Source organism: Thermobia domestica, chromosome 17 (genome assembly GCF_964235325.1).
Source record: "Thermobia domestica chromosome 17, izTheDome1.hap1.1, whole genome shotgun sequence".
Lineage (NCBI taxonomy): Eukaryota > Metazoa > Arthropoda > Insecta > Zygentoma > Lepismatidae > Thermobia > Thermobia domestica.
Window position 1 is genome coordinate 8,809,423 of NC_137470.1, and position 22,011 is coordinate 8,831,433.

The following is a 22,011-nucleotide window of genomic DNA, read 5'->3' on the forward strand; positions in this document are numbered from 1 at the left end:
AAAAATTTTTGTTACTTTTATTTACGGTGAATGTGAAGCACAATTCTAAAAGTATGATTTATATCATTATTAGTTTTCCAACCAGATATTATGTTGTTCTATTAACTTAAAAGAACTTAAGTGAGGTGATTATAACTTTTCACATGATTACACATTCACATTAACTTATTATTATGTCTGTCGTATAATAATTGTCTAAATTTTCAAGGTGAACTGCCATCTTCCTCAGCGACACTTTCTTATACATTAACAGCAAATTCTTTACATGTAGTGTGATCTAAAAAAGAATTAATGTTGACGTTGGAAGTGGCTGCTGAAGAAGATAGAAGATCACATTGGAAGTTTCGGTAATTTATCTATGACAGACATATACCAAGATTAGTTATGATATACCAAGATTGCTCTAATAAAGTGTTAAGATTTTGTTATTTCGTAAGATTTACTATCAATCATAAAATGTAATTTGAGAATTATTACTGTTGATAATTGGAAAACGTTTCAAAAATACGATGGGTGTATAAAATTTATGATGTGATTGCGTTTTCATTCGATTCAGATTCTGAAGCTTACTTGATAGTGGAAAATCAACCATCAGATGATTATCGGACTGTAGAAGAAAGCAAACACTGATTGAAGTATAATTGTGGACCAAATGAAGAAATTTCAGTCCATTGGAGGAATCCTTCGACACGGGAGACTACAGTTCAGTTCAGAATGGAAGCTAATGGTTATTATGTAACATTATACGGTTCGTGCATGCTATATACAGCTTCAATGATAAAAGGTACGTTGAACTTGAATCCAGTTAATCAACCAAGAAGAATGTCTATAAGTAGACTTGTATTGTGATATCTTCCACTGAATTGAAGACTTCTGTTCTACTATTGTTGTAAGAAAATATTTACATTATGAAATGAAAGGAAGTCTTTAAGTTTTACGTCCCATGGTTATACTGGGTAGACTAAAGGAGACTGTGATGATGAAAATAAATGAAATGGTGGAATGAAGAAAGTGGGAGGAAACTGAAGAATCACGAGCAAACCCACTAAACGGTGCTTTTCTACCACAATACCCACTTGGTGTGAGCTGGAATCGAACCAGAAGTGAACGCTCTACCATTGAGCCACTGCTGTCCCCAGCATTTACATTATTTCACAAATGATGTTTGGAATTTCTCATTATCATATTTAGGACAAAGAGATAAGAATCACTATTGTCTTCAATATTAATTGTCAAAATTTTATACGAGAAATACCTGGAATCAAAGCAGACTGAGGGGTGTGCTCGAAGAGTTTGATAAAATGTAAGAACCAAATACTTGCAAGAATAAGCGATTGAGGCAAAGTTCATATGTTAAATCGCATCTTCCAACCATCTTCTAAAATTTCCTTTTTAATATTTTTTGAATGTTTTTTTGTTTTATTATTATTATTATTAAGGGGTCGCGGTGGCTCAGTGGTAGAGCGCTCACCTCTGGTACTTGCAGTTCCGGGTTCGATCCCAGCTTCCGCCAAGTTAACTTTGTGATGGACAAACACTGTGTGCGTGGGTTTCCTCGGGGTTCTCCCGTTTGCTCCCACTTTCTTCATTCCACCATTTCATTCATTTCTTATCATCACCGTCTCAGCCTACACGGTATAATCGTGGAACGTAAAACTCAAAGTTTTCTTTTCATTTTTTATTAAATTGTTAGTAATTGTTACGATGATTTAATTATTTTGAGTAAAGTGCATCTGGTATATACAGATGGTGGTCAGAAAAATGGAAACACCTGAACGAAATTGCAACTTACCAGATTAATATGGTGTCGGGCCAACTTCAGAACAGCCTTGATGCGACGTGGGATGGAGGCATAGAGGTCGTGAAGGGTACCAAGTGGAATTTTACACCATTCCTCGTGCAGGGCATCGGCTAGTTCTGTGAGAGAGGATGGAGGTGGAAATCGTCGCCGGAGTCGTGTTTCCAAGACGGACCACAGATGTTCAATTATGTTGACATCTGGGGATTGGGCGGGCCAGGGGAAGTGTTGAACTTCAACCCGATGTTCCACGAAACCACGCTGCAACAACGCCAGCTGTGTGAATGGGTGCATTATAATCCTGGAAGATGGCGTCATTGTCCGGGAACAACATCCGGACCATAGGATGCAAGTGGTCTCGTAAAATTGCGACATAATCGTTGGCAGTGATTCGTCCGCTAAGTGTGATCACAGGACCCAATGAAAACCATGATATTGCGGCCCACAGCATCACCGAGCCGCCGCCATGTTTCACAGTTGGGCGGAGACACTGCAGATCATAAGCTTCTTTGGGCGTTCTCCACACATAAACACGGCCCGTGCTTGGGAATAGGGTGAAAGATGACTCATCCGACCATATCACACGTTTCCAGTCCTCAACGGTCCAAGTTGCATGGTCGCGGTACCATTTGCGGCGTGCGAAAGCGTTATGGTCCCTGATGAGCGGTTTGGTCCATGCAACACGACTCCGTAAGTTCATGTCATGTAATTCGCGGCGGACTGTGATTGTCGAAACAGGGTGGGGGAGGTGCTGATTGAGTTCCTCCGTCACTTGTTCCGCAGTGGCACGACGGTCCTGCGTGACAATGCGCTTTAATACCCGGCGTGACCTGTCACTCATGATTTTCTTCCGCCCACTGTTCCGCTTCCCCGATGTGGTTTTCCCGTGTGTTGTGTAGATCGTCATCATCTTCGACACTGTCCCACGCGACACACCTAACACAGTAGCCACTGCCGTCACACTCACTCCACATAACCGCGCACCACAAATTTGCCCTCTTTGAAAATCTGAGAGGTCTCCCATTTTACACTACCTCCGTCTGCTGCATCCACTAGACACTGCTGTTCCACTGCGCCTGACGTAGTATGGAGACCGACCTAACACACCACCACCAGCGGTCCGGCGCTGCGGGCGCCACGACACCACTGCCAACCCATACATCTGACGTGTTGGCAACTACAGGTGTTTCCATTTTTCTGATCACCATCTGTAGAAGATCGCAATGAAAGGAACCACGTTTTTTCGACAACTCCTTAAATTCTCTTTCATTGTGTTTGGTATTATCTACCTATCATTTACGAAACAGAATTTTGAACTTTTATAAAAAATGCGTTTCACATGCGCAAAGGCTTCCATCTGCATGAGATATCTTCAACAAAGGATATGGAGATATAAGTTTACTCATTTCTATAAACAAATAGCTTTTGTCTTCCGTAATGACTTAAGTATGATTGTGCCTATTAAAATATTCGGTAGTATCTTTTTTGATTATGAGATATAAAATATCAGAACATAGTGGCACATATTTCATCGAAAACAGGACAGATATCTTCAACTGAAAAACACATCATCAAACAAATGGCAACAATACCTTTGCAAACCATATCTCACTTTTAAAAATTATCGATTTGCTGAAGAAGGTTCCAGGAGGTACGGAAATTGTACAGTTGATAGCATGTACAATTTCCATTAATAACTGCTTTATAACTTTTTATCCATTAATAACTGCTTTATATGTTACGTGTTACTGTGTTAAGTAAATGAGTACGTATATAAACAAGTGTTAGTTTTTATCCATCAATAAATGCTTCGTATGTTACGTTCGATTGTATTAAAAGAAGCGAAGAAAATAAGGTTAGGTAATTTTGTAAAACTTCAAATACAAAAAGAATGTCACATTACTGTAAGTGATATTTTGAGTGTTGTAATAAAGTTCTTGATTTAGTATTTGCTACCAGATTTCATATTGTAAATTATTAAATTTCTGTAATGAATATTCAGAAAGTTACATGTATTTTCATTCCACTCAAACTGGTTGACATACAGTTATATTTACATTTTTAAAACTTTAACTCAGTATCTGATCAATCTGCTCTATATGTTAAAAAAAAAAAAAAAAGTTTGGTACAACCATCCTATTATGTTTGCTGGCACCCAGTTAAAGAAGCGTTATCTTTTTATCTTCTATTCATTAGCGATAAACATAAGCATGTTGTTAAATTTGTCTAAAACTTAAGAAGTAAAATACATTTTGTGATATGAAAATATATTAATATAAAAAAATTCAATAGGGACTCACTTTCCTCCGACCTTCAATATTTTCAGATTTATAAGTGCTATGAAATTTATTTTAAATTATTTTGTGCTTTGTGACTGCTTAAAAATCACGGTAAGTTCTAGGTGTTATACACATCTTGATGTTCCACAGGTAAGAAAGTTAAACTGACTTAAGAAGTTAATGCTGGAAGTGCTTTTTTTTTTTTAACGGCCAACGATTATGCACTGAAGCCAAAGGAGACGGCTATGATGAAATGGATAAAAAAGATGGCGTGAAGGAAGTAAAAACCGGAGGACCTAGAAAACTCACGCACACGGTGTTTGTGCATCATAAAACTCTCTTCCATTGTATTTCTTAATAGAGTATTTTGATTGTATAGAAGGTGTACATCGACAAATATTTAGGTCTGAACTGGTGAAGTCTCGGTCGTGCTTATCTGGTGAAGACAAAACACAAGAGAAAATATCTTAAAAGATTTACGAAGAGGTTTAGAGCCGGTCGTCTCTGCAAAAAAAAAAAAAAAAAAAAAAATCTACAACGAAGCAACGTATGCTTGTAACTGATCGATGTTTATGACGTATCAGGTGGTAAATTTCTTCTACAATAGAACAAATTGTATTATGTAACAAACAATGGCAATAGCACAAATAGTTCTTAATTATTATGTCACGCAGATTCTACTTTAAGTGATAATTTTCTTCAATATGTTACTGATTATTTATTTTCTATAAATAATATAAATAAAGATATAACCAAAAATTACAATTAATGCATAGATTTCCTTAAGAAAATGTATCATTTACGGAAAATGGAAATCAGTAATATATTGAAGTAATTTATCACTTAGAGTAGAATCTGTGGTGATTCCAGTGATTTTTGGTTCATTTTGTTCTGACAAACAAATCACAGAAGTCACTTTTAAACAAAAATTTGTTTAAATGGCATTTGGTGTCCCATCACAAACGTTTGTTACCTACAAACAAACAGCAGTTTGTTAAATAGATACAAAGTCCGTCGTTTGCATACAGTAAACAAACCGATTTTTAGGTTCTGTAAACAAGCTTCCCATTGCTGGTAAACACGCACTTTTAAACAAACTGATATGGGTGTCAGAAATAATCATTTGTTTGGTCCCTATTTAAATAAACTTGCTTGTTTACCAACAATTCTTTTTTTGTTACTTGCAAACAAGGCTCTTTTTTCTGTGTATAGTCTCGGTGCTGAAAGGGACGTTAAAATGAACTCAACTCAACCAGGTTCGAGGTCCGGTGTAAGAGCATACAAAAACAATTTCACGGTTATTCATTTTCAGCAATCATCCGTCTTTCTCACACTAAATGATATCACCGTGGGATATTAAACAAATTTTATTTCATCGTAATTATAGTTCTTGGTCCCCATTATGCAAAGGTTTGCGTCAACACAATGCAAAATTTGTGTTTTAGTTTGGAATAATAGCTTTTGGTAAGTTGTGCATTGTGTTACATTCCGCCATTTTGGCAAATACTGGTTCGCAATAAAGGCCCTTATCTTAATCATAGACGTATAGGAACTCTATGAAATTCGAGTGTAATTTTGGAGGCAGTTTGCCATATTTCGTAGCAGTTTGCGTCAACGCAAAATTAAATTTGCGTTTTATTCTGCGATAATCGGCATAGCAGTTATAATTGATTCTCGCATGTTTTGTGTAGCTTTACACTCCGCAACATTTGCGAAAGCTTGTACGATATGTGGCCCTATATATGCATCGGAAAAGCAAACGCGGGATATACACCGTGAATGGAAAAGTGTTTCGCTAGTTGGAGTTCATTTATCTCATTGCATGTTATTAATATCATAATTGCCCTAACTCCTAAGTACTACGAAGTACTACCGTAAACAGTGATATAACTCAAAATAACAGGGCTCAAATGTGTTTTCGTATAATTGAAACAGTTTATTATTAAATATCAATGTGATGCTGAAAGTTATGTAGATAATATGTAGTGAGAAAATTATAATTTCCTACAATTATTTTGCTACTGCCAACTCTGCTTATTATTAAATAGAAGGTGCATTGTTACTGGTTGAATCCAATTTGAATGTCAATCGTAAGCTAATGAAAAAAGACTTTGCTGGGCGCGTAGGTGGGGAGTCTTCACTCTACGGTTTCTGCACAGCATCCATAAGAGTAGAGGAAGGGTGAATTCCTCCTGTCAGTTGAGTTATATGTAACTGAGCGTGTGCAGCAGTGTCGCCCAACCAACAGTGAAGGCAGAGCGGAATGGATAGAAGTAAAAGATTTCAACATCATCAAGGTATGATAGACTTAAAAGAATTTTAAATTTGTTATATTATTGTTATTGTAGAAAGTGTGTGAGACGTAAGCTTTAAGTTTTATGCAGAATTCGAATTACTTACGCTTCCAGCGTAAAAAGGTTAGTTTTTTTTTTTTTTTTTTTTTAGCAACCCTCCTACCCCACGGAAAATAAATCTGAAAGAAAATCTGAGCGTGAACGAAAGAAACTTTATATATCCACAATTTTTCGAGTAATAGTTTTCTGAAATCGAAATATGTCCTCTTTTTTAAAAGTTTGTCATATGGTGTTCCTAGTTTAATTAACTTTTCCGATTCTCTGGAGAATTACGCAATTTTGTTTACAAAAAGGCCGCGTACCCAAGATGTTCAAAGGATGTAAATGCAACATTAAAAAATGAAATGAAATCTTTGAGTTTTACGTCCCACGGTTATGCCGGTTAGGCTAAAGGAGACGGTGATGATGAGAGATGAGTGAAATGGTGGAATGAAGAAAGTGGGAGGAAACGGGAGAACCCCGAGAAAACCCGGTGTTTGTCCACCACAAAGTTCACTTGGCGGGGGCTGGGATCGAACCCGGGACCCTAGGCACCAGAGGTGAACGCTCTACCACTGAGCCACCGCGCCCCCTGCAACATTAAACTAGAAGTTGAGCGCAAGAAAGGTCTGCAGTCCTAGATTTAAAAATATTAGTCTATTTCTTTAATATCTCAAGCCTACACACAGAGGCGGACCTAGCCCGGGGCCGGGAGGCCTAAGCCCCCAGTTTTTTGAGTGACAAAAAAATTCAAGCTATTATTTATATATTTTTGAAAGTTTATAGTAAACTCATGATATACCTATCTAGTCTAGATTCTGGTTGCCCCTCCCCCCCCCCTCACACACGCGCGCGGTTTTACCTTCTAGATCCGTCGCTGTCTACACAAAATGGATTCATGACCTTTCTGTAATCATGGATTTAATTTAGTTTTGGCAAACTTCCCAGACGAACAATACATATTCGACATTTTACCTTTGGCATGGCATCGAAGGAAAGGGGGGTTGTGGTATATTCCACCGGTTACGAAGGGGGATTCCAGGACAGATAATTAAGGCTAGAACAGTATCGTTCATAAGTGTGCCAGGCAGGGACGTACGCAGGGGGTGGGTCCTGGGGGTCCGGACCCCCTTCCGAAATCCGAACTTTTTGTAAATATAGTCTAATTTTAGGGGCAATTTTACATTTTTTAATATAATTTAGCCTGAAATTGTGTTTGGACTCCCCGAAAAGATTTGGACCCCTCCCAAAATAAATTCCTGCGTACGTCCCTGGTGCTAGGAGCACACCCACGGGGGATACACCGGGTCCGGTGCCCCCAAACTTGGCAACTCGGCATGTATGTGTACATTTTCTTATTAACACTATACTTATTTAGCAGACAAATTATTGATGTAGGCTGAAGATTTTGATTTTATACTTCATTTGTACTCCTCCTTTCCTTTCAAGGCAATCTACTTCTATCATTTTTGCTGAGAATATAAGGGGCAATACTTGACAAATACTTATCAGTTTTTCGGGTGTAGAATAACACGGGAGGGGGCCGCGGTGGCTCAGTGTTAGAACGTTCACGTGTGGTGCATGGGGTCCTTGGTTCAATCCCAGTTCGCGACAAGTGAGCTCTGTAGTGGACAACCACCAAGTGCACGGGTTTTCTCAGGGATCTTTCCGTTTCCTCCCACTTTCTTCATTCATTTGTCATCATCGCCGTTTCTTTTAGCCTAGCCGGCATAATCGTGGGACGTAAAATTTAAAGATTTTATTTTCAATTTCAATTATTGCTTTTTTTGGTGTAGAATAACACAGTTCAATAGTACATAAACGTAGTAGTGTCTTCTAGTATGGGAACACCCCAAACTTTGAAACCCTCCCAATAAAAAATCCTGGCTGCGCGCCTGGTCGTTGCTTTTAAGAAAATAAAAACAACTATATTAGTGATGCCGTGTGCGTGAGAAACGAAAAAAAAAATGAAATGAAATTTTTGAGTTTTACGTCCCACAGTTATGCCGGTTAGGCTAAAGGAGACGGTAATGATGAGTAATGAATGAAAATGGTGGAATGAAGAAAGTGGGAGGAAACGGGAGAACCGCGAGAAAACCCACGCACACGGTGTTTGTCCACCACAAAGTTCACTGGGCGGGGGCTGGGATCAAACCCGGGACCCCAAGCACCAGAGGTGACCGCTCTACCACTGAGCCACCGTGGCCCGCGTGACAAACGAGTAGAGAAGGACTAGTTCATCCCTTGTCCGCAACCGATTTCACTAATGTTTCTTCAACTGTAGAAAATGCAAAACGACAGGCACGACCTCAACGCATTTTTTCTAAGCATAGCATATTGGTTGCGCTGATTTCAATTAGTAAAACTACTTCAAAAATATGATCTGAAAGTATAACAAATAAGATACATTGCATTAAAAAAAAAAAAGTTTTTCTTCTTGTTTTCTTACATAATTATTGTGTACTAAAATTGTGTAATAGTGTTGCTGTTCAAACGCTTTTGATATGTTTGTAATTGTGGGTGCCCATTAAGTGTTCAAAGTTGTCACAATACACTAGATTTGTTTACAGACACTTTACAGTATTTAACATATGAGAAAATCTCGGAAAACTGAGAAAAACTGTAGGATATGTATGTTTTGTAGAACGGGAAATTCATGACTGTATTCATGTGAACCACGTGAAAACCCACAAAAATATATCCAGCTCTACAAAACATATCGATCTTACAGTTTTCCTCAGTATTCTGAGATTTTCTGTAAATGGACAACAACCGGTGTGGAACTGGACTACTCATATGTACAGTACTTAATGAAGTTATGTAAATGTATGTAAATAATTGTAATTTTTAATGAAATATTAAGGGAATCAATGATTTATGTATTTCCGACTTCCGTTTTTTTTTTCTTTCCTCCTGTCGAAAGATTTCTACGGGAAATTCTGGTTGTAATATAAGGTCTAATATTACGAGAGAATCGGTAATGTGTTTATCCACGAATTAGGCGGCTCAGTTCGATCTTTGATCGTTTTTTCTTTTGTATTACCGTCGTTCCAACAGCTCAGGCATCCATGAAATGAAATCTCTCAGTTTAAGGTTGGTGTAAAGGGACAAGTTTTGCCAATAGATGTCACTACAGTCTTCGTATCTCTCTCATGTATTTTTTACCTTTCACAAAAATTTACAATTTCTCTTACAAATTTCAACCTAGAGACTTGAAAGTTTTGCAGAAAAAACTTTATAACCTATCGAAGACAACAACCCGTGCCGATTTCTTATTTAAAATTTTCTTCATTGTTGAAACAGTTATATTGTTAAAGGTTTGGATATCCATTTCAGCAAACAAGCCATTTCAACAATGAAGAAAATTCTAAATAAAAAATCGGCACGGATTGTTGTCTTCGATAGGTTATGAAGTAAGAGAAATCGTGAATTTTCGTGAAAGGTAAAAAAATACATGAGAGAGATACGAAGACTGTAGTGACATCTATCGGAAAAACTTGTCCCTTTAAACTAACCTTAACGTCCCACAATTATTCCCGCCAAAGGGAGACGATGAGTAAGGCAAATGAATGATGATGGAAGAATTAGTGAAATGAGAAAGTGGAAGGAAACGGGAGTACCCCGAGAAGACCCACAGACACGATGTTATCCACCACAAACTTACTTGGCGGAGGATCGAACCAGTGACCCCAAGCACCAGAGTTAAGTGTTTTACCAGTGAGCTAGCGTGTCCACCACCTCAGGGGCTTGTTCAGCGGGTCTTTGTAATACCCGGGGAAACCACAGAGTAAGGTGTTCCAAGTGTAGTGCTCATTGCAACATCACTTCTAAGTGCCGAAGTTTACAAAGAGTGGGAGCGTTCGTACATCTACCCAGCTATTCTGTGACCGGTACCGAATTTTACGGTCTTTTAGCTTTGCCTTACGTTAAAAGTCTATGTATTAGTTTCTATTTTTGCTTACGATAAATGATGCAAAACAGATTAAAGGGAGTAAAATTTAGTTAACGCAAACATATCTCCTGCAGAGTCGGGCGAAGGAGACAGCGGCCGCAACCGCGAGAGCTTCGATGGGTCCAGTCTCCCCCCTCCAAAAAATCTTCGTTACTGGACATACATTTGTACATTCTATATATATGGCCGGATTTAGGGGGTGCAAAGGTGCACGTGCACCCCCCTTCGTGTTTTACCTAAACTGAAAAACTAGCAGTGAGTTTTGCAAAATCAATAGTTTCTGTCAATTTTCTGAACGTTGAAGGAAGAGGATTCATCGAGAGCAGACAGTTAGCATTTCCAGGGCAATTCCTAATTCACACTACAGATACCGAAAGGCATTAAAAAAAAAAATCTCAAATTTAATTCAAATGTACTGGCTATTATTTGGTGCACCACCCTCAGAAAATCCTGGATCCGACCCTGTATATATATATATATATATATAAAGTATAGGCCTACTTGTTTAGCAGAGAAATACGTGATATAGGCTAAAGATTTGACCTTACTCATCGTCCGTACTATTTCTTTTCTGATAAAAACAATCGATTGATTGATTGATTTTGAGTTTTACGTCCCGTTTAACAGCGAGGCTATATGAGACGTGGACCTACTGATTAACGTGGAATCCGAACCACATGAGCTCAAGCCGGGTAAAAACAATCGAATTTTATCATTTTTTGTGAGAACATAGGTGTCAGCACTTAAACATTACTTATTTTTGTTTTTCTCTCGGCTGCAGAATAACGTCCGTTGGATACTGCATAAACATAGCTGTGTTGAATTTGAGTTAAACGTCCCTTTCAGCAGCGAAGCTATATGAGATAGGACCTATTAATTAATGTGACATTGGAACCACATGAGCTCCCGCCGGGAATCGAACCCGGGCCTCCCATGTCAAAGGCGCGTATGGCAACCGCTGAGCCACGAAGGAGCTCAACATGAACATAGGGTCTTGTATTATTGAATAACTCCCAATTTTGGATCCTTCCCCCTTCCGAAACAGGGACCCAAGCACCGTAGGTGAACGCTCTACCAGTGAGCCACCGCGCTCCCCAGGACGATTAATGAAACTGAATGATGATGAAATTGTTCGTGAAATGAAAAATGGAGGAAACGGGACAATCCGGAGAAACCTGCAGATACTATTCTCTCCATCAAAAACTTACAGGGCCTGGGATGGGGCCGCGGTGGCTTAGTGGTAGAACGTTCACCTCTGGTGTGTGAGGTCAGGCGCGGATCCAAGGGGGGCTAGAACCTCCCCTTGACTCTCAGGTATACACTAGATAAAATAGGCTTTAACCCTGCTTTACACTGGATAAAGCTCCAAACTATGGTTTAGCCCCTCCTTTGATCATATCCTGGACCCGCCACTGTGTGGGACCCTGGTTATCACAGCTCACACAAAATGAATTTTGTGGTGGACAAACACCGTGTCATGGATTTTCTTGGAGTTCTTCCGTTTCCTCCCACTTTCTTAATTCCATCATTCCATTCATTTCTCGTCATCACAGTGTTCTTAAGCTTACACAACATAAACGTGGGACGTTAAACTCAAAAATTTCGTTTCATAGTCTCGGATCGAAGCAGAGACCCCTCCCAGTACAGGTGAGCGCTCCTCGACTGAACTACCATGCTAACGGCGCTTCCATATTGGTCCTTTCCCCGTCCCCCAGCTAATCATACCAAATAATAATAATAATAATAATAATAATAATAATAATAATAATAATAATAATAATAATAATAATAATAATAATAATAATAATAATAATAATAAGTATGATCAGCCGGAACTGTCGACCACTAGACCAGTATTGAAATTAGCACTTTCTCTGGTTTTGTTTCCGTTCGTTGGTTTTTCTCGGGGTAATCCGTTTCCTCCCATACTCACATTCCACCAATTTTTCCATCATCATTACTTGCTTTAATTACAGTCTCCTTTAGCCTAAAGGGTATAATCGTGAGACATTAAACTGAAATATTTCATTTCGTCTTTTTTTCTTTTTTTTTTATTATTCCGAAGAAATTACTTCTATAGTTACGATTGATCCTTTCACCTCGACGTCAGTTGTAATGAAAGTGTATTACAATTACAAATATAAAAACATGATCAACAGTTTTGATATACACTCGATCAACAGTGTACGGTGGAATTTTATTCGATAGGGGTTTGAGGAAAAGTTAAATTACTATTTAGACAGTAAGGGCCTTATACGGAGTCGTTCTGACGTGTGATTAGTGCCATACTAAAGAGCTCGATTTACATATGTTTCCTGCAGTAGTCAGACCTTTAGTATGACGCTAAACATACGTCAAAATGACTCTGCATAAGGCCGCAAGTGACATTTTTAGTATGATGACAGCTTGGGTGCCGCTATGACTCTAGGGGCCGCGGTGGCTCAGTGGTAGAGCGTTCACCTCTGTTGCTTGGAGTCCCGGGTTCGATCCTAGCCCCAGCCAAGTGAACTTTGTGGTGGACAAACACCGTGTGCGTGGGTTTTCTCGGGGTTCTCCCGTTTCCTCCTACTTTGTTCATTTCACCATTTCATTCATCTTTCATCATCACCGTCTCGTTTAGCATAACCTGCATAATCGTGGGACGTAAAACTCAAAGATTTCCGCTATGACTCTAAATTTTTAGTAGAAAAATGAAATGAAATCTTTAAGTTTTACGTCCCATGGTTATGCCGGTTAGGCTAAAGGAGACGGTGATGATGAGAGATGAGTGAAATGATGGAATGAAGAAAGTGAGAGGAAACGGGAGAACCCCGAGAAAACCCACGAGCACGGTGTTTGTCCACCACAAAGTCCACACGGCGCGAGGAATTTTCAGTAGAATATAGAGGGTGATCCAAAAGTAGGTATACATTTCCGTACGCTCAGCTCAATGTATTTCTTATAATTTCTTATTGTTATCAAACAGGTAGACCTAGTTTCTTTATTATTTCTTCTTAACGCCTTTTTACTTATAACTTAAGCCCAGAACAGTCGAAGCAAATAAATCCATAAACTAGAATGTTATTCTTGATCAATGCAGGTGTGTATACGTACTTTTAGGCCACACTGTACAGTTCCTACTTCCATCATTCCTAAATAAGCAATTTATTACCGGCTAGGTACAGTCTATGACAAAGTTAAATACCATATTTTATACAGATATTCTAGATATTTAAAATATTCAGCTTACTTTTGATTTTATTTGATTTTCAGTTTAGCGTGCTTTTTCAGCAGCGAGGCTATATGAGACGTGGACCTACAGCTTAACGTGGGATCCGAACCACATGAGTTCCGCCAGGAATCGAACCCTGCTTACTTTTGTCGCATATCTTACATAAGTATGTCTTAATTACAAAACTTTAGTAAGCTTTACCAAAAGGACCTATCAGCATTTAAATGTTACTAAGAGAATTTTTCTTTACATTTTTCAAAGACCTTTGGTACGTGGGGTCCCTAGTTTGATCCGTGACCAAGGAAATTTGTGGTGGGCAACATATTGTCCATGGGTTTTCTCGGGGTGCTCCCGTTTTCTCCCACCTTCTCATTTCATCGATCCTTCCATCATCATTCACCTGCGGGGGCGCGGGGGCTCAGTGGTAGAGCGTTCACCTCTGGTGCTTGGGGTCCCGGGTTCGATCCCAGCCCCCGCCAAGTGAACTTTGTGGTGGACAAACATCGTGCTCGTGGGTTTTCTCGGGGTTCTCCCGTTTCCTCCCACGTTCTTCATTCCACCATTTCACTCATCTCTCATCATCACCGTCTCCTTTAGCCTAACCGGCATAACGTGGGACGTAAAACTTAAAGATTTCATTTCATTTTTTCATTCACCTGCCTTAATCATTCTCTCCCTTAGCCTGAAGGACGTAATCGTGGGACGTTAAACTGAAAAATATTGTTTTTCATTTTTCAAAGAAAAGAGATCAGAAGTTGTATCTTAATCTTAACTATATATAAAACTACATAAGCTGACATAAATTATTGAGCACTTCCCGTAGGGCTATAATGATTAAATTTGGCATTAGGCATGGGCGCGAGACCAAACGAGACGAGAACTGAAACAAGTCTCGTCTCGTCTCGCAAATTCAAAAGCTGTTCTCGTCTCGCGTCTCGTCTCGTCTCGCAGACCTAAGTTCTCGTCTCGCGTCTCGCAAAATTTTGGAAGTCTCGTCTCGCGGTCTCGCGCGAGACTTCTCGCGTTGGTCTCGCGGTCTCGCAAATCAATACTGGAATAATGTAGTCTTCATTCGACCCTTTTAAAATAATGTATACTCAAAGTTTACATAGTTTTGTTTCTTAGTTGCATTGTTACACAATGCTTATCCACTCATTCCGATTCAGAATGCTTGATTTTACACCCCACATTCTCGGTATTGAAAATGCCAGTTTTCTGAAGTCTCTGTCTATGTGAAGTATGAATGAAATCGGAATGTTACATTTGAGTAATCTTACTTGCAAGATAAAAGCTTTCAAATAACTTGGTAAGAACGGTAACTAAAATAGCCGTATTTATAGTAAACATGCAGCGTTAGTAATATATATTTCACAACTTAAATGCACTTTCATCTAAACGTTTTCTTAACAATTGAGAGTTAAGAGATTAATCTTTAATAACTACAAGAAAGACTACAATGAGCTTAAATAAAAATTTATTATTATTATTATTATTATTATTATTATTATTATTATTATTATTATTATTATTATTATTATTATTATTATTATTATTATTTAGTCTAACCGAAATTCACGCAATGAACCAAGCTCATCTGAAATAATATTTCAAACTGTTTGCAATCTGAAACACTAGTTTTTTCCTCAAAATCAAAACAAAACCATAAAAAAGTAGTGGAGTACCGACAGCGTTTTTCTCCCCCTCCTTTTCTGACGAATAAAAGCTAAGCAGATATCAGTTCTGGTTTTGGTGAGAGGATTCGTCTTGCAGCCATAAATCCATTTATCCTAAATTTATGTTTACGGAAAGAAACAACTGCTTTGACTAAAAAATTTTCCTTCTTAAGCAAGCCAATAGGCCCTTTTTCTGCCTTCATAAAACAAGTTACCGTAAGAAAACAATTTGGTGGGCAGGGGGCACAAATCTGTTCTAAACCCAGAGGCTTTACATCACATTGGAACTAAACACGTGTCTTTTTCCCTCATATATATATATATATATATATATATATATATATATATATATATATATATATATATATATATATAATTCATTTAAAATAGGAAGAAGAAAGTCAGAGTGTCAGAGACAGACAGAAACACAGAGAGAGAGAGAGAAGATATGGTATCCTCTGACCGACGCCTCGAATTTCTGCACTGAAGGAAAAATCAAAGTGAGCCGTATATTTTTGAACTAGGATATTTTTACCGAGGGTGCAATAACAGAAGACCGGAAACCGCAGCCGCGAATATGCAATGTTACCTAAGTTCATTGTTTCCGTCTACAAAATTTTCCGAAAAGACACCTTCCAAATATGTCCTCAATAAAGAAATAATAAAAAAAAATGTATTGTACTGGTGTTTACTATCCTGCTTTTATGATTTGTCAAGATGTTGTCTCGTCATCAGGAGGAGGGTGGATACACAAGACAAAACGTGTCGTTTTCCCCCTATTTGCCTCCCCCTCCTCAAGAACTTTATGACCAAAGATCTTGGCTCACGACCCCAAAGAGAAAATAAAGAAAACAGTGTAGATAATGGAAGAATCTATTTTATTGCATTTTGGGTAAGTAGTGACAAAGAAAAACAATCTTTATTTCTTGAATCTTTTGTCATGAGGAAATCTCCTAAAATAACTAGATTTTGATTAACCTTGTTAACTTAAACCTATCATGAAATCAGTAATTGTGACAACCTGACCAAACCATTTCAAGAAACAAGAACAGCTAACTAAGCAACTATCAGTGTTGCCGAAAAGTCACAACACTTACCCCGTTAATTAGATACTTTGAAACTACCAAAATAACAGTAAAACATAAAAAAATCAATACAAATTTCATGATACAAAGGAAAATTGTATTTTTTTTTATTTCCACTAGTCGACATAATTTATAGTAAATGTTCAAATAAATGCTAGCCCAAAAGTTTAGAAATAAACTATTATTTACTGACTTGCCTTCGTCTGCGATTGTCTCTACGATTTCAGGTGATGATGTGTCCAAGGGATGTTTCGATGAGAATCATGCACTTCTAAGGTATCAATTTTGTAGAACATTAACATCTTTGGGGAGTTCATAATTATGACAGCATTGTTCCTTACTGCAAAGTACAGCACGAACGCACAATATTGATTTACCTTCTCTGGACTCATTCTGTTCGAGGGTTGGGGACGAGCAAGTTCAAACAAATTTTCTTTAAATTTGGTTTCACTCGAAATAAAAATATTTTATATCAACTCGAGAACTCGGTTTTAAAAATCTCCAATTCGACTCGATATTTGCTCAAGTTTCGAGTAGTGTCGGGTCCAAACGAGTTTAATTCTATAGTATTAGTAGTTTTTACATTAACTAGTGATGCTCACGAGATGCGGCAAGAGGAAAAATTAGTCTATCTTGAGATGTCGTTAATGTATTATCTCGAAACAAATGTGAACTGTTTCTTGAATATCACCAGTCCTGGTCACGAGGCGAGAAAGATTTGATTTTGTCTCGCCCAGTCTCTATCTCTCGCCTCAAAAAGAAGATTAAACAAAACAAAATACGGAAATTTAGCTGTTTGTTTAGGCAAATAGTAAACATTTTCACTTTCGGTATGACCAGGCCTAAATTCAATTCATTTTTGGTATTTATTTAGCGTGGTAATGGTACAGGAGGAGTTATATAAAGAATAAACACGCGAAATCAGTGGACAATTTACTGAAGATATTTTCAGCGAAACAATTGTTTATGTTCTCCTTCTTTTGCGAAAGCTTCATCCTCAACCATATAAGTGTCTACACGTTCAGCCGAATTTTTATCGAATTCATCGTCTGAACCGTCTGAATTCTTGTCAGCGTGTCAGAATTTCTCTCGAAACTGTTTTCGTATTGAAAACATGGATGATAAGTTCCGAAGGCTTTTGGCAACAACAGATCCTTTCATTTCTTCTTTGGGCAAATCATTTTATAAGAAAATGAAGAATTTGTCATCTCAAGCTGTAAACCTTTTAATTATTTCCAACACGGAAGCTGACAAAAATTTAGACGACTCAAACGAAAGTGATGAAGGGAATAACTTCCATGGAGATTCGGCTGAACATGTAGACAATACCTATGGAGTTATTCCATGTGGAAACGACAAATTATGCCAAAATCTTCGTGCGGTCGCATTCGAGATTTGAGTGTTTGTCTGAACACTTATCAATATGTGATAGGAAGGAAAATGGAATGGTTTGTAATGCACGGCATTCATGTTGAAGATACGGCCATAGTTGAATCTTAAGTTATGTTCATTTTCTTGGAGCTCTATCGAAAATGAAAAAAAAAAAAAATAAATAAATAAATTCAAAATTGCACTATAGATATGTGGACAGTCTTTTTTTTTTTTTTTTTTTTTTAACCACGTAGTAGAGACGCAAATACACATTTTGGGTTACGAAATATTTGGATCTTTTTAGTCCAAGTCGATGAATTAAAGGGAAGAAATATTGAAAAATTTGTTGTTTCAAAGGGAACGTAATTTTGAGAGAATAATAAGTATCATCTTACTTTCTATAGAAAAAAAATAATCTTTTGTGTTTCTAATTCCTATTAGTGTTAGTGGTATATAGTGCATAGAGAACGGATGCTGAGCTATGCCCCCTCTAACTTCTGATCGGAAATGACTAAAACGCTCAAATTTGTGTTTCTGAGCTTCACTAAAGTATCTGTTTTCATGTTGTCACTTTATATTGTTGTTGTTGCTCCAAAATTCAAAAAAGGAGAAGAAGAAGAAGAAGAAGAAGAAAGAAAGAAAGAAAGAAAGAGAGAGAGAGAAAGAAAGAAAGAAAGAAAAGAAAGCAATACATATCAATCTCCAAAACAGATGTGACCATTACAGCCTTTTGAAGCTCCAACGCTACATCAAGATTGTTGTGTTGTCTGCATTCCAGGGTCTGAAACCGCTACAAACAAAATCAAATTTTGCAAGCATTACAAACAATCGTGAACTGAGTCTACTAAAAGGAGTGAAAACAGAAAAACACGACTCTCGTTTGTGATTGCATTCCTTTTTACACCCGGACTTTGTTTACAAGAATGTTTTTGTGGAATTTTACAGCTGCTAAGGAACGTGAAGCAGCAAGAAACGTGCAGCCACGTAAACACATGCCGGGACAGAAGTAAGTCGAAATACAAATTGAAATTTTCACCACTTGTGGAGGAAGCTGGAATCAAAATATTGTTAGTATTCCACTGGGCTTTTTTGTTCCACACTGTTTAGAACTTTATATATATTTCTGGTTATTATCATTCACATAATCGATCGTCTTGCTCGATTTTTCGCTTTCAGGTGGAATGACTCTATATGGTTGAGGACTAAGCTTTCGAAAAATAAGGGGGAGAAGAACAATTGTTTAACTGAAAAATTAAAATGACTTCATTAAGTTATATTTTAATAAATAAATGACTGGTAGATTGACTCTGTCCTAGCTATTGAAGTAGACAAAGTATCTTTCCCTCTCGAATCTCAAACTTTTTCAGACGCAGTCCGCTATATGGATCCGCCATTTTGAATTTTTAAATTTTAATGTCAAATTAGTAAGTTTGTAATCAACAAAGTCAAATGCACCAATGTACCAAGTCCAGTTCGCCAATTTTACTTTTTCCAAATTTGGTCCTCCATTTTTTTATTTGATGTCAAATTGATCCTCATTACAGCAATTTTTGTCCATTTTTACTGATTTTGAATTATGACCACGTTTCAAGCATTTGATCCATAGTTTATAGGTCTCTGTGCGTCACCTTTTGACCCGTCGATCTCTTGGCTAACGCTCTCCTGGTCGTCGCTCTTTTGCCATCACTCTCTTTGCTGGCGCTCTACTGTCGGTACACCCATGTTTATTACAAAACTCGATCCTGACATTATTAACTATCTTCTCTTCAATATGTATGATGGTACTTGCAAAAGAATACCATATCAATATCACAAATGTAAACTATGCGAGACCGCGAGAAGTCTCGCGAGACTTCTCGCGCGAGACTTGCTGAAGTCTCGTCTCGCGTTCTCGTCTCGCAAAATATATCAGGTCTCGTCTCGCGTTCTCGTCTCGCAAAATATTATAAGTCTCGTCTCGCGTTCTCGTCTCGTTTGCGAGACGAGACGAGACGAGACTTCTCGCGTTCTCGCGTCTCGCGCCCATGCCTATTTGGCATGATTTTAGCTTTCCGGGACAAACCCACAGGAAAATTGCCAAAAGTGAATATTTTTAACTTCTAGGGAGTCTAAAAAGAGAATGAAGAATTTCCCCATGTTGTTTAAATAGGCTTTTTTTTTACCTATAATCTCATGTTTTAGGTACTTGGAATCGGAATAAAAACTTGAAATTCGGTATGTTTGTACGTTTTCGTTTAGCGCTACATAAGTGAGTCATCAGAAATGAAAATTTCCAAACGTAGAGTGGTTTTATGGGGAACTGAAAAATCTTTGTCGTGTTATTTATATGAGACGTCTTCCTCTCCCCAAAATGTTTAGGCACTTTCGGCAGGATTAGAATGACGAAATTTGGCATGATTGTAGCTTTCCAGGACTAACCGACAGAAAAATTGCCAAAAGTGAATATTTTTAATTTTTAAGGGGTCTAAAGGGGGATCAAGAAATTCCCATGCTATTTAAATGGGCGTTTTCTTGGGATACAAAATCTTATCTTTTAGATAGTTGAAAAAGGAAAAGAAACAATAGAATTGTGGGTTGAAGGGGTGGGAGGCCGTAGACAAGCAAAAACAGTGTGTGGGGGCGAAGCCCCCGGATGGGCAGATTCAGGAAATATGAAGAGCAAGTTCACGAAATTCACTGTTGATGCAATGGCCGATAGATTGAAATGCCAGGCTGTAGGACGAGCAGACTCGGGGGTCTGGGGGCGGAGCTCCCTGCTAGCCAAAAGCTATTTATTATATTGCTCTTGCCTTAATGTATAAAATGAATAAATTAGTTCGTGAAGTTTTGGCAAACTGTAAAAGCACTTCTTCAGTAATTGAAGACTCTTCCTTTGAATAGTTGGACGAGCTAGGCTACTAGCGCTATATTGGCCAATTGTATACCGCGGACAGCTTTATAGCCTCTTCAGTATGAAGTTTCTTTCAGCTCAAGTAATGGAGTATCCATTTCATAAAGATAGGCCCCTGACTTAGCGGTGCTGCCGTGACGTCCAGTCATAACTTATATTACATTGTCGTACCTCGTTGGAATTGTTGGAATGTTGTCTTTTCAATACTTAAGACATAAAAATTTTCTTTGTACTGTGTAGTGAGAAAAAAATAGAAATTAATGAAAAAGTGCGTATTTTTTCGTACTTTTTTGGTAAATCAATGTTTATAGGACTATATCTCGGAAAGGAGATAACATAAAATAATTTCCTGTGCACCATATGTAGATGCATATGTTACCTGTAAGTTGTGAAAATTTCATTACTGAACACGTAGTAGTTTTCTTGTTATTCAGTAAAAAGTGAGACATCATTATCTCTGAATTGCTGCGGTGTATTAACAATCTTAAAAAACTTTTAGAAAGATCTTAAAGTAGCTTTTTCAACCAAACTGTTTTGACTTGTTTTAAAAGATAAACAATCACAAATATGACATTATGATTTTCTCAGCTTTGCGCCCTTCGCTATCGCAGTTTATACGGAGTGCTACGTTGCCACATTTTCCTGGCGCGTATACACTCTCAGACGGACGGGTATTTAAACTTGTCACGCACAGTGTCCGGCACTTTTTAGATATATTTTTAAAATTTTATGTCTCCACAGATTTTAAACCAATTTCTTAGAAATTAACAGGATATACAGAAAATGTGCCAAATGTTCAAAATTAGAAAAGCGAACTCTTATTTTGTTGTGATTTGCATGTGATGGTCTTCGAAAATTTGTTGCTTTTTGTCAGTTTTTCACTTACTGCACGCAGTACAAAATACACTTGCACAGAAACAAATACAAGCATAAACTTTATTATATGATACAACCTTAGTTGATATGTAATATTGAGTTTACACTTCACAGAAGATCTGTTCCACCACTTGACAGACATACTAATAGCTCTTGCGTAGTTGATTTGTAAAAATCGCGTAAAGCTGGCTTCCGTGCAAGGCTTATGTGAATAATTAGTGTAAAAAGTTCCTGGTTTTTAATTAAAGTAACACGCTTTCATTTAGAAAACAAAGATTTTTGTTTTAGTATTTTTTCTTTTTCTCAATCTGCTGTTTTGCGTATTGATTCATAACTTTTACTACTATTCCTTGAGAGCTCATGTAGTTTGTATTTCACGTTAATCAGTAGGTCGACGTCTCATATAGCCTCACTGCTGAACAGGACGTTCAACTCAAAATCAATTCAACTTTTTTTTTTACTATAAAACTTCATCGGTAAAAACAGCTGAAACACTTTATATGCGGAATACTCTGTAGATAACCCAGCATTTTGATCAATTCC

General features: G+C 37.7%; 2 protein-coding genes across 3 annotated transcripts in view; one reads left to right on the top strand and one right to left on the bottom strand.

Moving 5' to 3' along the window:
* LOC145674572 (uncharacterized) overlaps positions 1 to 22,011 on the bottom strand; it is a 410,151-nt gene that overhangs the window by 383,097 nt on the left and 5,043 nt on the right. The gene's annotated exons all lie outside the window — the stretch shown is intronic.
* The window catches only part of LOC145674571 (uncharacterized), a 183,395-nt gene continuing 167,627 nt past the window's right edge, over positions 6,244 to 22,011 (top strand). Inside the window, exon 1 of the mRNA XM_081744758.1 lies at positions 6,244 to 6,374. Coding sequence (XP_081600884.1) covers positions 6,341 to 6,374 — 34 coding nt within the window. The 5' untranslated portion in view covers positions 6,244 to 6,340. The remainder of the gene's footprint in view (positions 6,375 to 22,011) is intronic.